This window comes from Sminthopsis crassicaudata, chromosome 2 (genome assembly GCF_048593235.1).
Source record: "Sminthopsis crassicaudata isolate SCR6 chromosome 2, ASM4859323v1, whole genome shotgun sequence".
In the NCBI taxonomy this organism is placed as follows: Eukaryota; Metazoa; Chordata; class Mammalia; order Dasyuromorphia; family Dasyuridae; genus Sminthopsis; species Sminthopsis crassicaudata.
Window position 1 is genome coordinate 491624186 of NC_133618.1, and position 14105 is coordinate 491638290.

General features: G+C 33.5%; 1 protein-coding gene across 1 annotated transcript in view; it reads right to left on the reverse strand.

The window, feature by feature from the left end:
- LOC141557582 (liver carboxylesterase 1-like) overlaps positions 1-14105 on the reverse strand; it is a 45862-nt gene that overhangs the window by 24315 nt on the left and 7442 nt on the right. The window contains 5 exon segments of the mRNA XM_074293447.1: positions 2481-2519; positions 3907-4011; positions 5136-5142; positions 5988-6085; positions 13071-13224. Of these exon segments, the coding sequence (XP_074149548.1) occupies positions 2481-2519; positions 3907-4011; positions 5136-5142; positions 5988-6085; positions 13071-13224 (403 nt within the window).

Here is a 14105-nt window from a genome sequence, read left to right on the forward strand (position 1 = left end):
GCACATACAGGTCCCTTTCCCTTTTTTACTATCTTTTTGGGATATAAGCCCAGTAGAGACACTGCTGGATCAAAGGGGATACACAGTTTGGCAACTTTTTGAATATAGTTCCAAATTGCTCTCTAGAATGATTGGATCTATTCAGAACTCCACCAACAATGCATCAGTGTCTATGGGTACGGTCTTTATCTGGATCATAGATTATTTGTGAATCAATTATTTTTTCTGTCTTGTAATTGATGTGAACAAAATGGATCAGAAAACTAGTTAAGCAAATTTAATTCAGCTTCTCAGGCTAAATGTGAAGAAATACATCAAACTACAAAAACTAATCCCTAATAAATGTTGTCCTGACTACTCAGATGAAAAGTTTTGAATGGTTTTCCCATCTTTTTCCAAACATGTTTAAGTGCTAAATTCAGCAAGGAACCTTCACTGATTATCCTAACTCAGGAGTTCTTCCTTTTTTTCTGACATGAACTTTTCAGAATATTTTTAAATATATAAAATAAAATAGAAAGGGACATGATATTGAAATATTTCTATTTGATACACAGTATTATCAAAAAATAAGTTTTTGATAATTTTTGAAGTGACATAGGATATTCTCCAACTGAGATTTTTTTTCAAAATGTAAATAAAGCCTTAAAAGAAGGGCAACCAAGATGGTGAAAGTCCATGATTTCATGTAATATACATTTTGTTGAAGAAACTTGGAATCTTTAGTCCAAAGACTCAGAAGAACTTTGATAGTTTTATTCAAGTATGAGAAGACTGCCATAGAGAGTAGAAATCATATTTGTTTTCTTTGACTATAGTGGGAAAAACTAGGAACGTGGGTGTAGAAATTACAAAGAAGAAAATACAGACTTTGGGAACTGGAATTTGCTCTTAGTAGTTATATAGTGCAACTCATATGTGAAAGAAATCTCCACTAAAATATACTTGAAAGTATCATATCATTATCTCCCTAGGAAAAGGAAGATCCCACTCTAATTCTACTTTTGGTCCTTCTAATTCTTAAATTCTGAGTTTCTGGGAACTTACACATATGTAAATAATTTCCCTATCTACAAATCATATTGATACCCATTTTCTCATTTAATTATAGCCATAATCATTTAGTAATAATTATAGATGAGAAAACTGTGGCTGAAAATTATAGGCTCTTTTAATTCCCAGAGATAAGAGACCTTAGAGATAGTTTACTCAATTACAATTGAACAAATACTTATTGTGAGTTAGCTATAGGAAATACAAAAACCCTAACCTAAGCAGTCCCTATTTTCAAGGCTTTCATTTTCATCTGTCATCATATATATATATATATATATATATATATATATATATATATATATATATATATATATATATATGCTTTTTTTTTCTGATGTAATTGGTGTTAAGTGACTTGCCCAGGGTCATACAACTAGGAAGTGTTAAATGTCCTAGGTCAGATTTGAACTCAGGTCTTCCTGGCTTCAGGGCTGGTGCTCTATCCACTGTGCCATCTTGCTGCCCTTTCATCTATAATATTAACATTTGTATATTTCCTTTACTTGGAGAAAAGAAAACTGAACTCAGGGAGAAAGTGAGGTGATCAAAGTATTGTGATTATTGAGTGACAGTCAGGATTTATAGACTCATTTTCTATCACCTGATTTAATCTAAGGTTCTTTACACTATACCATTATGTCACTAATGCAAGACATAATCACAGAACAAGCATTAAAATTGACAACTAGGCTAAGAAGAGAAGGAACATTTATTTATACAAATGGAAGCAGTTTGAATGCAGTGAGAACTTAGGAAAATTTAAAGTCCAAACTTAGAGGTGAAGGGATTGAAGGGAAATCATTGTTCTCTTTTGAGTAGTCCAAGAGGATTTTTTGAATCAGGTGGATTTAGGTGGTAATTTTTTAAATTAAAAAGTGACTCTAGCGTCTTTACAAATATTGTAATAAAGACAAACATTGTAGTGATGGTGATAGGAGATATAGCCTAGGGAGAAGGTTAGTATGACAGAATAGAGTGGGAAAATGTTGGAATCTGGAATGGACCAATTATTCCTCACCCAACATTTTTGCTTAATAATTAGTATAAAGTAAAGATTTCCACTAGCAGTTATAAGCATTATCCTTATAAGATATATATGAGGTGGTTGACATTAGTAACTATAGCCCTCCTTGCCTAGAGCTTTGCAATTTTTCTTATAACTTTTTAAATAATTTGTAAGCCTTTATCAGGTGTTCTCCTAGAAGTTTCTCTAAAAGGGGCAAATTAAAACATAGGGCTCTTGGAGGTGGCATTTTTCTGTAGTAGCTAATATGAAATATTAACCTAGCAGTAACCTGAGAATGGGACAGCCTGCTCCTAATAGAAATGGGACTGAAATGACTCCATCCAAACAGGATTTTTTTCCTTTTGTTTAACTGGAGCTTAAAATCCAGATGCAAATAATTTAAAAAAAAATATCTAACCTGTGTAGGATCTCCCAGGAAATCCAAGCTGAATAGTTCCTGTAAAGACAGATAAAAATAGTTAGGTGAGTAAAATTTCCCAGAAAGTGCTTATTGGGACTTCACTTATCAAGTTTTTTCTTAAACTTTGTCAAGTTTAGACTTAGGAATGAAATGCAAATGCTCTTCATAGCAGAAGTAATGTCAGGCTGGGAGATCCAGAAAGAAAGTCAAAAAGTCTCTTAGAATTCCAACTTAGAGCAATCACCTGAAGACCTCTTTGCTTTCCTACTTATACTTCTCCCAAGTTGACCTCTGGAAAAGAAATCAGAACTTTGCTCAGATTTTTTAATAAATCTGATTTAATCTTAAAATTCATGCAGAAATTGTCCCAAAATTGCCACGTAACTCTTTGAACACTTCTGAAAGGCTAGGTTCTTGGTCTAAATCTTTTGAATAATTGGCTACTCCAAAAATTAACTACTAGTCTCTGACAAACTGTTTTTGTGTGTCTAAAACAATAAATTATGCCAATTATACAAATAATTTTTGATCCAACAAACTACTTAGAATTCACTTATCTGGGTATATCATATTGTCAATTTGTTTAGGGACTGAATATATCTAGATAATTTTCCCAATAATTTTGTTTTGGACATTTGAATATTCTCTTGGTCCATGGTCAAATTGATCTTACTGTGAAAAGTCAGCTTTCTGAGGATGGCCTATGTAATGAAGATCCCTATCTTCAGGCAAAGCAACAACAAAAGCTCCTCCCAGCACCCAAGCACATACACCTTAGTCTTTTCTACAAGAACAATTTTCCAGAAATACTGATTATATAGCACCTGGTCTGAGGAGGGATACCAAGAGCTTTTCTGGTCCAACCTCTTGTTTGCAAGTAGGTGGATATTAGAAATAAAATCTGAAAAACCCTTTCTAGATCATGAATTAGGTGATTTTCAAATCAAACAAGATGAGTTGGATGAATCTCTGCAGAAGTCAGAGCTGTAAGTAAAATGAGGAAATCAGGGATTTTCTCCAAGAGATTGTGTTCAATATTTATATCCTTCAGAACCAGAGGGACAATTGAATAGCACTGTATTAACAAAAATAATTAATGTAATAGTTTATATGTAAAAGGGTGATTTCTTCCCTGGTCTTCACACCAGTACCAACCTCTTTTCTTCATATGTTATAGCCCAAAACAATGTGTCCCCTAGCAGTGTTCAAAGGAGCAGTTATTCTCACCTAAAACCAGGTACAAAAATTACAAGTTATGTTTCTGATGAAAATAAATGTTCCTTCCCACAACTGATCTTCAGTTTTGCCCATCTCATCCCTGGCAAACCATTCAAGCTACCTAGAGAAAATAAAGACTCTGAAGGGATCATGTAAACTGAATCTTATTAAAGAGACAAGGAGTCAGAATTTTAAAGTAGACTACCAGCTGTTGAGTTGTGTTCAGGATCTCTTCTTCTGTCTTCTGCCGCAAACAATGAACCATGCTGGCTGAAGTGGTTGTTTTACACCCAGCTAAGGCTGAAATTTTCTGCAACAAAATTTAACAGGGAAAGAGTTAAATTCTGGAAGGTGTGACATAGTACACTGATGGAAGTACTCTTTCTGTGTGATTTGTGATCATATAAGTAGAGTAGGTAAACTACTTGCTGAAGCAATTAACCCAAAGTTCACGACAATTAGAGTAAAGATTTAATATTTGACAAAACTACTAGGAAAAGTAGTTAGCAGTGTGGCAGAAGCTTAGTTTAAACCAAAACCTTGTATGATGAACCAAGATAAATGCTAAATAGATTCATGACCTAGATACAAAAAGATGATATTATAAACAAATTAGAGGACAAGCAATATTACCTCTTTAGATTGATGAATGGGGAAAAGTTCATGATCCAATAAGATACAGAGAAAATCACAGGAGATAAATCAATGATTTTGATTATAAAATTATTTTTAAATTAAAAGAAAAGTTCAGGTAAGATAAAAGGAGAAACTAACTGTAAAGTGAAAAAAATCTTTGTAGCAACTTTCTCTGATAAAGCTTGCATTTCTAAGATATGGCAGGATCTGATTCAAATTTGTAGTAATACATAACATTCAACCACTGATAAATTATTAAATATATGAAAAGTTGGTTCTCAAGTGAAAAAATATAAGCTACTTAAAAGTCATTCAAAAATGTTTTAAACATCCAATGCTTAAAAAAAAAAAAAAATTAAAGTATCTCTGAAGTCACCCATCTGATAGGTGAAACTGATTTTTTTAAATGAAAATTACAGATGTTGGAATGACTTTAGGAAAAGGATATTAATGTGGTTGATGATCTGTAAAAATATCCTAAATATTTAGAAATGAAAATATTACTAAACTCAACATACCCTGAGACCTAGAAATAACTTCTTTGTTTTATTCTATTTATTTGATAATTTTTCCTCAGTTACATTCAAGACAAAAAAACAAACTACATTTGTTTCTAAAATTTTTGAGTTCTAGTTCTTTCCCTTATCCCCACCCACAATTAAGAAATTACTTGTGAAGTTATATAAAACATTTCCATTAAAGTCAAGTTGTGAGGAAAAAAGACATAGATCTCCCACCCTAATGCCAATAAAAACTCTCAAGAAAAATTACTTGAAGAGAGAGAAAGAGATGGAATACCTCTGTGCTCCTTGGAAATGAAAAAGGAGATAGTTACAGAGAAATCTGGGAAGACTTGCGTGTATTGAACTCAAAATAAAATGTGATGATTGAGGAGAACTATTTGGACAAGACAACAGAATTTTAAAGATAAATAATTTTGAAGGATGTAAGAATTCAGACCAACAAAATGATCAATAATGATTTCAAAGGACTAATGTTGAAGAATGTTGCCTACCTCCTGAAAGAGAAGTATGCAAAAAAAGACAAACATTCTCTAACTTAGCCATTTTGGGAATTTTTGCTTGACTATGCATATTACTACAAGACTGATATTTTCTTTGTTAGTGGTGAAGTGGACTGGAAGAAAAAGAAAAATTCTTTAATTTAAAGAATAACTAATTTTATAAGACCTTCCTGTTTCCATAGTATTTTCATCTTTTTTTGTTGTTGTTAATTTCTTTTTTGTTTTCTTTTTCATTTTTTCCATTTTATTTATTGTGCAGCATGTTAATTGTGGACACACATACAGAAGAATTTCATGTGTTTAACATATATTGGGTTAGTTGTTATCTAGGGGAGGAGGTAGAAGAGAGGGAGTAAATATTTGGAACACAAGGTTTTGTAAGAGTGAATGCTGAAAATTAACTTTGCATATACTTTGAAAATAAAAAGCTCTTATTTAAAAAAATTAATTTATCCTAGTCCACAAAAAAGACCTTGCTGTGTGACTTAGATAAACTCATTTATTTATGCAGGGCTTTCATTTTAACCTCTGTAAAATGTAAAATTATTTCTAATAATTGTACATGTACATCTATAATTGGAGTCAAGTTTACAGAGAATTTTGTAATGCCAAAAACCAACCTCAGCTTTGATTTGATGTTAGAACTGAACAGGGATTCCATAAAGGCAACTCCACTCTGGGAAATGGCTCGATGGAAGAGATTTTTCGTCAAAGGAGAAAGAACCTGAGGAGGGAAAAAGGAGAGAGAAAGTGAGATTATGATTTAGGAGCAGAACTCTAAGTAGGGTAGGAAAATTTGCCTCAAGACACTGGAAGGATGGTAACATAATCCTTCAGCAACATAAAAACAGAGATTTAGCACTGTGCTACAGAACATAATTAGTTAAAAGGGAGACTACCAGACTTGTTATAGCATGGATACTTCAACCTTGAAATTTAAAAATTTTGAGGTTAGTTCTTATCACTGATAAAGATTGTCAATAAGCTTATTAATTCTTACACATACTGGCTGTGTAACCTTGGGCAAGTGACACTTTCTTAGCACCATTATTATTAATTGCTTTTAAAGAGGGATTTTCTCAGCAGGAGCTCCCTAAACTAAAAATCACATGGACACTTTCCCAAAGGTTAAAGTTGGAAGGCACCAGAAAGCAAAATTTGTCTTATTGGCCAATCCTTCTCAGCTGAGTTCCTTTCTCAGTTCTGTAGTGCTCCCCTACCCAATCCAATGGAGGCTTTCCTAGGAGCAGACTATCAATTATACCTGTGTCTTTTATTTCTTTCTATTAGTAATCAAGCATCTTAAACGTAGGAATTTTCTTTTTGTATTTATAGTCCTAATATCTAGATCTACCACAGTATCTATCTCTGTCTTTGTCTCTTTCTTCTATCTGCTCTCATAGTAATCTTAACTTTTCTATTTGAGAGTATATTTTAGCTGCTTGCTTCAGATTAAAAAATGGCTAGTTACAGAATTGTTATGATAGGTCATGGTAGATTCACATAAGCTCAAAAAAAATTTTTTTCCTCATATGACCGTTGAAGATATATATTCACGTCAACTTCTCCTTTTCCATTTTGTATCATTTCATAACTATTTTCCAAGATTTCGTTGTATTTTTCATACTTTTATTTATTTTTGAATAGGTTCTATTTGGATTTATAAATGAGTGTGATGACTTCCTGGAAAGAATACAAAACTTTGAAGCAAGATGTGATTTTATTTTTGTCTTTGTAACCCTAGCACTTGGAATGGTGTTTGGTAAATAATAAATACTTCATAAAATCTAGTTGTTGTTTTATTAATTGACCTCATAAGTTTCCTTAATACATTTAATATTTTTATATTTGATATTTATAAACTTTTCATACTGCTCTGGAAACCTTTGAACCCATGGGTGTTTTTTTTTTTAGTAACATTTCAAGGGATTAGATATTCATAACAATGTAATTATTATTTTTTAAAAGATAAGAAATTGGCTGAAAAGCCATATGATTTGAATGTAAGGAAGTATTGTCTTATAAGGAGAAATGATGAATGGGAAATTCAAAGAAATATGGAAATATTTGTTTGAACAAATACAAAATACAATTATGAGAACATGAACAATGACTCTAACAACCTGATAGAAATCCCACTATTGGGGCACTTTGGTGGCACAGTGGATAGAGCTCCAGCCCTGAAGTCAGGAGGACCTGAGTTCAAATCTGTTCTCAGACACTTAATACTTCCTAGTTGTGTGACACTAGGCAAATCACCTATCCTCAATTACCTCAGCAAAAAAAAAAACAAAAAAAAAATCTCACTATTTTCCTTTGGTCTCTATCTCAGATCTTTTCTTACCAAGATAACTTCATTCATATGGATGCATAAATTCATAATTCATCTTTTGACAACTAGGAAGTAGACTTTGAGATCCCCTAAAGTGAAAGATCCTAGATGATCTCCTACATTCTTACTATGGTAGAAATGATCCAATCTATTAGCCATCAAAGAATAAAGAATGATTTCAGAGATTTGTCCTATATCTTTTATGTTTATGATATCACTGAACACTGATGGTTTAATAAGGTGAGTAATTCTACCACATAAATCTGTAATTTGGATCCTATTCTACATTGTCTACTTTCTTAGGGATCCTCCCACCCTTCCTACAAAAAATTCACTTCCTTGAGAGAGAAAGATGATGAGAGATACTGAGGAAAGAATTGTTGGCACTGCTCACACTGGAGAGAAATGTCTCTTGTTAATGGTATATTTAGAAACTAATATGGAGAAGGATTCTGGAAAGATTTCAGAGTAGGTCAGTAAATTTTAAGACCTCCAGATGTCTCCCAAAGACAGAACAAATTTGCATCTCAGGGTGAACATAGACTGATGAAAAATCAAGATGACTTGGGGCAGAACAGGGGTCCTCCTGGTATAACCCAAGAAGGTCCAAAGAAAGATAGGGGGTGTGTGACATTAATCATATGAATTATAAATACTTCCAGGTTAGCTCAGAAAAAAATGCCAAGGTGGTGCCACAAAAATAAAGTCAGATTTAAATAATTGGAAAGACATTCAGTGCTCTTGGATAGGCCGAGCGAATATAATAAAGATGGCAATACTGCCTAAACTAATCTATTTATTTAGTGCTATACCAATCAGACTCCCAAGAAACTATTTTGATGACCTAGAAAAAATAACAACAAAATTCATATGGAAGAACAAAAGGTCGAGAATTTCAAGGGAATTAATAAAAAAAAAAAAAATCAAATGAAGGTGGTCTAGCTGTACCTGATCTAAAACTATGTTATAAAGCAGCAGTCACCAAAAACATTTGGTATTGGCTAAGAAATAGACTAGTTGATCAGTGGAATAGGTTAGGTTCACAGGACAAAATAGTGAATAATTTTAGCAATCTAATGTTTGACAAGCCCAAAGATCCCAACTTTTGGGATAAGAATTCATTATTTGACAAAAATTGCTGGGAAAACTGGAAATTAATATGGCAGAAACTAGGCATGGACCCACATTTAACACCACATACTAAGATAAGATCAAAATGGGTCCATGATTTAGGCATAAAGAACGAAATCATAAATAAATTGGAGGAACATGGGATAGTTTACCTCTCAGACCTGTGGAGGAGGAAGGAATTTATGACCAGAGGAGAACTAGAGATCATTATTGATTACAAAATAGAAAATTTTGATTATATCAAATTAAAAAGCTTATGTACAAACAAAACTAATACAAACAAGATTAGAAGGGAAGTAACAAACTTGGAAAACATTTTTACAGTTAAAGGTTCTGATAAAGGCCTCATATCCAAAATATATAGAGAACTGACTCTAATTTATAAGAAATCAAGCCATTCTCCTATTGATAAATGGTCAAATATGAACAATTTTCATATGATGAAATTGAAACTATTTCCCCTCATATGAGTGTTCCAAATCACTATTGAACAGAGAAATGCAAATTAAGACAACTCTGAGATACCACTACACACCTGTCAGATTGGCTAAGATGACAGGAACAAATAATGATGGATGCTGGAGGGGATGTGGGAAAACTGGGACACTGATGCATTGTTGGTGGAGTTGTGAAAGAATCCAACCATTCTGGAGAGCAATTTGGAACTATGCCCAAAGAGTTATCAAACTGTGCATACCCTTGATCCAGCAGTGCTATTACTGGGCTTATACCCCAAAGAAATACTAAAGAAGGGAAAGGGACCTGATGTGCCAAAATGTTTGTGGCAGCCCTTTTTGTAGTGGCTAGAAGCTGGAAGATGAATGGTTGCCCATCAATTGGAGAATGGTTGGATAAATTATGGTGTATGAATGTTATGGAATATTATTGCTCTGTAAGAAATGACCAGCAGGAGGAATACAGAGAGGCTTGGAGAGACTTACATGAACTGATGCTGAGTGAAATGAGCAGAACCAGGAGATCATTATACAATTCAACAACAATACTCTATGAGGATGTATTCTGATGGAAGTGGATATCTTCAACAAAGAGAAGATCTAATTTGATTCCAATTGATCAATGATGGACAGAATCAGCTACACCCAGAGAAGGAACACTAGGAAATGAGTGTAAACTATTAGCATTTTTTGTTTTTCTTCCCAGGTTATTTTTACTTTCTGAATCCAATTCTTCCTGTGCAACAACAACAACAACAAAAATGGTTCTGCACACATATATTGTATCTAGGATATATTATAACATATTTAACATGTATGGGACTGCCTGCCATTTAGGGGAGGGGATGGAAAGGAGGGGAAAATTCGGAACAAAAGTGAGTGCAAAGGATAATGTTATAAAAAATTATCCCTGCATATATACTTAAAAAAAGTTATAATTATAAAATTAATTTAAAAAAGAAAGAAAAAAATGCCAAGGTGGGATCCCTGGAATGAGCTAGGTTTGGCTGGAGCCTCAGCAGAGACCAGAGACTTTTACCTCCTGGACTGTTTGTCCAGTATTGGACTCAGTAACAAACAGATACTGTGAGTGGAAAGAGCATACAGGTTTGATTGTATGTGTGTTTGTGTATGTATATGCACCTGCATGTACATATATATACATGCATGTATATTATACAACACCATATATCTAAATCCACATACACGCATATATATACACACATGCATATTACAATATTAATATAGCTGATATACAATGTAGATTTCTCCCTTGATTGAATAATTTAAATTTAATTTTGCCTAAGATAAGTGATTACTACCCATATTTTTCTAATAAATATTACTCCTGATCATGTTGTATTTGTAGTTATTTCTTATTTCCTATTTTTGCTAATTCTTCTACTTTATTTCTACTTGCTTTGCTATTATATAACTTCCTCCTACCATAGATCACTCCCTTATTTTCTCCGCTCCACTTTTTCTCTCCCTCTTTATCTTATTCCCATTAACCTACACATCCCATTCCATGACCATTAATGTAAGTACCCTTTTGTATCCCACCTTATTCTATGCCACATTTCCCTCCCTTTTTATCCCTTTCTACCCACTTTATCCCATTCCCTTTAATTTACATATCCTTCTACATGCCACTTTATTCCATTCCCTCCTTCTAATTATTTTTATATATTTGAGAGGGTGCAATATCCTTTTGGGTATATATATAAGTTTAGACATATGGTCTACATTTCCATATACAGAGCATAAACAATTTGTCCTTATTGAATCCCTTGAAAATTAGTCTTTGATATTGGTTTTTATGCCTTGTGTTTTCTATTAAGTTCAAGTTTGTTTGAGACAAAATTCTGCAAATCTGAGAGTTCAATAAATATTTTTTTCATTCAATATTATATTGATTTTTTCTGGATATAATATTTTTGTCACAATCCTAGTTATTTTGATTATCAATATATGGCATTCTAGAACCTGCAGTCATTATTGTTGCAGATAAATCCTGTGCAAGTGAAATTGTAGCTTTAGCATATTTGAATTTGTTTGTTGGTTTGCTTGTTTGTTTTGTTGTTGTTCTTTGCTAAATTTTTTCTTTGGTCTATAGGTGTCAAAATTTTACAATGATGTTTCTATGTGTTTTTCTTATAGGATTTTTTAAGGTGGTAATTAGTGGATTTACCCTCATTTCTGCTTCTTCCTCTTGTTCTATCACATTAGGACATTTTTTTATTATTATTATTTCTTGCATTCTTGTGTCAAGTCTTTTTTTTTTTTGGTCATAGCTTTCGTGTAATACAATTATTCTTATGTTTTATCTTCTTGATATGTTCTACAGATCTGTTATTTTCTTATAAAAGGATTCACATTCTTTCCTATTTTTCATTCTTTATATTTTGATTTTGATCTCTTATAACTTCACAGGCTTCCCCTTATCCTATTATAATTTTTAAATAGTTATTTCCTACTTTAAGACTCTGGATTTCCCTTTCCAGTTAGTTGACTTTTTTTTTTTCATAGTCTTGTTTTTCTTTGTGTTTTTTTTTTAATTTTTCTCACTCTCTCTTGTTTTACTTTTGAAGCCTTTGTTAAGATCTTTTATAAAATCATTCTGAACAAGTAATCATTTAATATTAATATCTTTGGGATGGGGGAGGATTTTTAAAAATTCAATAACTTCCTCTGAAGATGAATCCTGATCTTCCCTATTCTCATAGTAACTTTATGTTGTTGGATTCTGCCTTCTTTGTTCCTCCTTTTAAAAATAAGAACTTATTTGTGTAATCACCTCCAGTCCTGTGGTGGGGAGATAGTGCCTCTGGCTTCACTTCAGTTCTCCCCTCTGACCTGGAACTCCAAACCAAGAATTCTACCCTTCTGCAAATGCCCACAGCCAGCAGCTTCCCTGACCCACTGCTTCTGCTCTCAAAGTATTTGCTGGCTCCTTATTTCTCAGGGCTGGATCTCAGCAGCACAAATGGACCTGGCATTCCTTCTCAGTAGAGATTCCTTTATTCTTTCCAGTTTTTGACCCCTGAGTCCCTATGATGCCTAGGAAATGAAAGTTCTCTTAATTTAAACTGAGGCTGTGTCTGATACTAATTAGCCCTAGGGCTCCATACTTATTATTTCAGCAGAGCCAACCTGGAGGTATTTATACTTTATATGCTTTAATCTTCCAGTTTGGAATTTTTTTTTTTTGGTCTTTCCAAGTTGTCTCTCCTCCTCCCCCCCTCCCATTATGCTTTTATTATTTGTTTTTCATTGTCTATTTTCACCCTGAGTTGCATTTTTCTTTTGTTTGTGGGAAAATCTGGAGAACTTGGAATTTTCTGATCTACTCTACCATTGTCCCAGAATCCTTCCCACAATTGTGGGATTTTAAGCAAGTCACTTTATCAGAGAAACTCATCAGTACAAATATGAACAAAAATGCTTTTATTATGTAACTACACAGTAGCTATGAGGAAAGTTATTATCATTATTACTATCAAAGAAACAGCACATTACAAAACTAAATCAACTCTCCATTCTAAAAACCTTCACTCTTAAACTTTTACAATTCTCTTAGGGCTTAGCTACATTACATACTTTTCCTCTCTATTTTATTACCTGATTAGAAAAGAAACTTACTGCCTAGAATCACACATAGTCCTATGGAAGAGCCAAAGGAGCAAGCCATCCATACCAACAGCATCTACGTGTGATTGAGACTTGTACTTTGTGCAAATACATATCACTGGAAGCCTCCTCAGTCCAAGCATGGAATCATGAAAACTTACCAATGCTGAAACACTGATACCTCCTGCCGACACACCAAAGATGGTCACCGAGTTTGGATCTCCTCCAAAGTTGGCAATGTTTTTCTGGACCCACTGCAGTACAGCCACTTGGTCTAGATAACCCCAGTTCCCTGGGGCATGTTCATCTCCAGTGCTACAAGGGAGAGAAGAAAAGAGGAGGAAGATGGAAGGGTTGGAAAGTAAGTGACTATTAGTATTACAGAACCAAGGAAGGAAATGAGAAGTGAGATGTAGTTCAAAGATTGACTAATAATCACATGATACTCAGATTCAAATGTGGCCTGAGATAGACAAATTATGACCATGAATAAGTCACTTGATCTTTCTTGGCCAGCTTCCAAATTTATAAAATGGCAATGGCAACAATACTTAACACATATGGATGTTGTTAGGTTTAAACCTTATAAGAGGTATAAAGAAGCATAGTTCAAAAACCAATAGGAAATATGGAATAATGCTAAACTCACTCCCAGTGTGTGGTTAACTTTTATTGTTTTTCAGTCATTTTTCAGTCACGTCTGATTTTTCATGACCCCCATTTGGAATTTTCTTAGCAGTGATATAGAAGTAATTTGCAATTTCCTTCTCTAGCTCATTTTTTTTTTTAGATAAAAAAACAGGGGCAAACAAAGTTAAATGACTTGCCTAGGGTAACATGGCTATTAAGTGTCTGATTTGAAGCAATGAAAATCAACCTTTTTGACTCCAGCTTAAGCCTTTAAGCCACCTAGATGCTGGTCAATTTACCACTTTACTATTTTTAAGTCTGTAAGTGGGTTCTGTTTTCTCTTTTACATATAATTTGATAAGAGTAGGAATCAGGTTTTAAAATTTTCTTCTGTCAATTTTCTGGATTCGCCAACCCCTCAGGCAAGTTGATCAATATTTATTGATCTTCATTCACAACTGGCCTTGAGGAAATCCTTATTTTTTGGTGCCCATCTCTTTGCTGTCCTCACTGATACATGCTAGTGCCTTTTACTCATACTCTTCTCTTAACTATAATGATTTTTT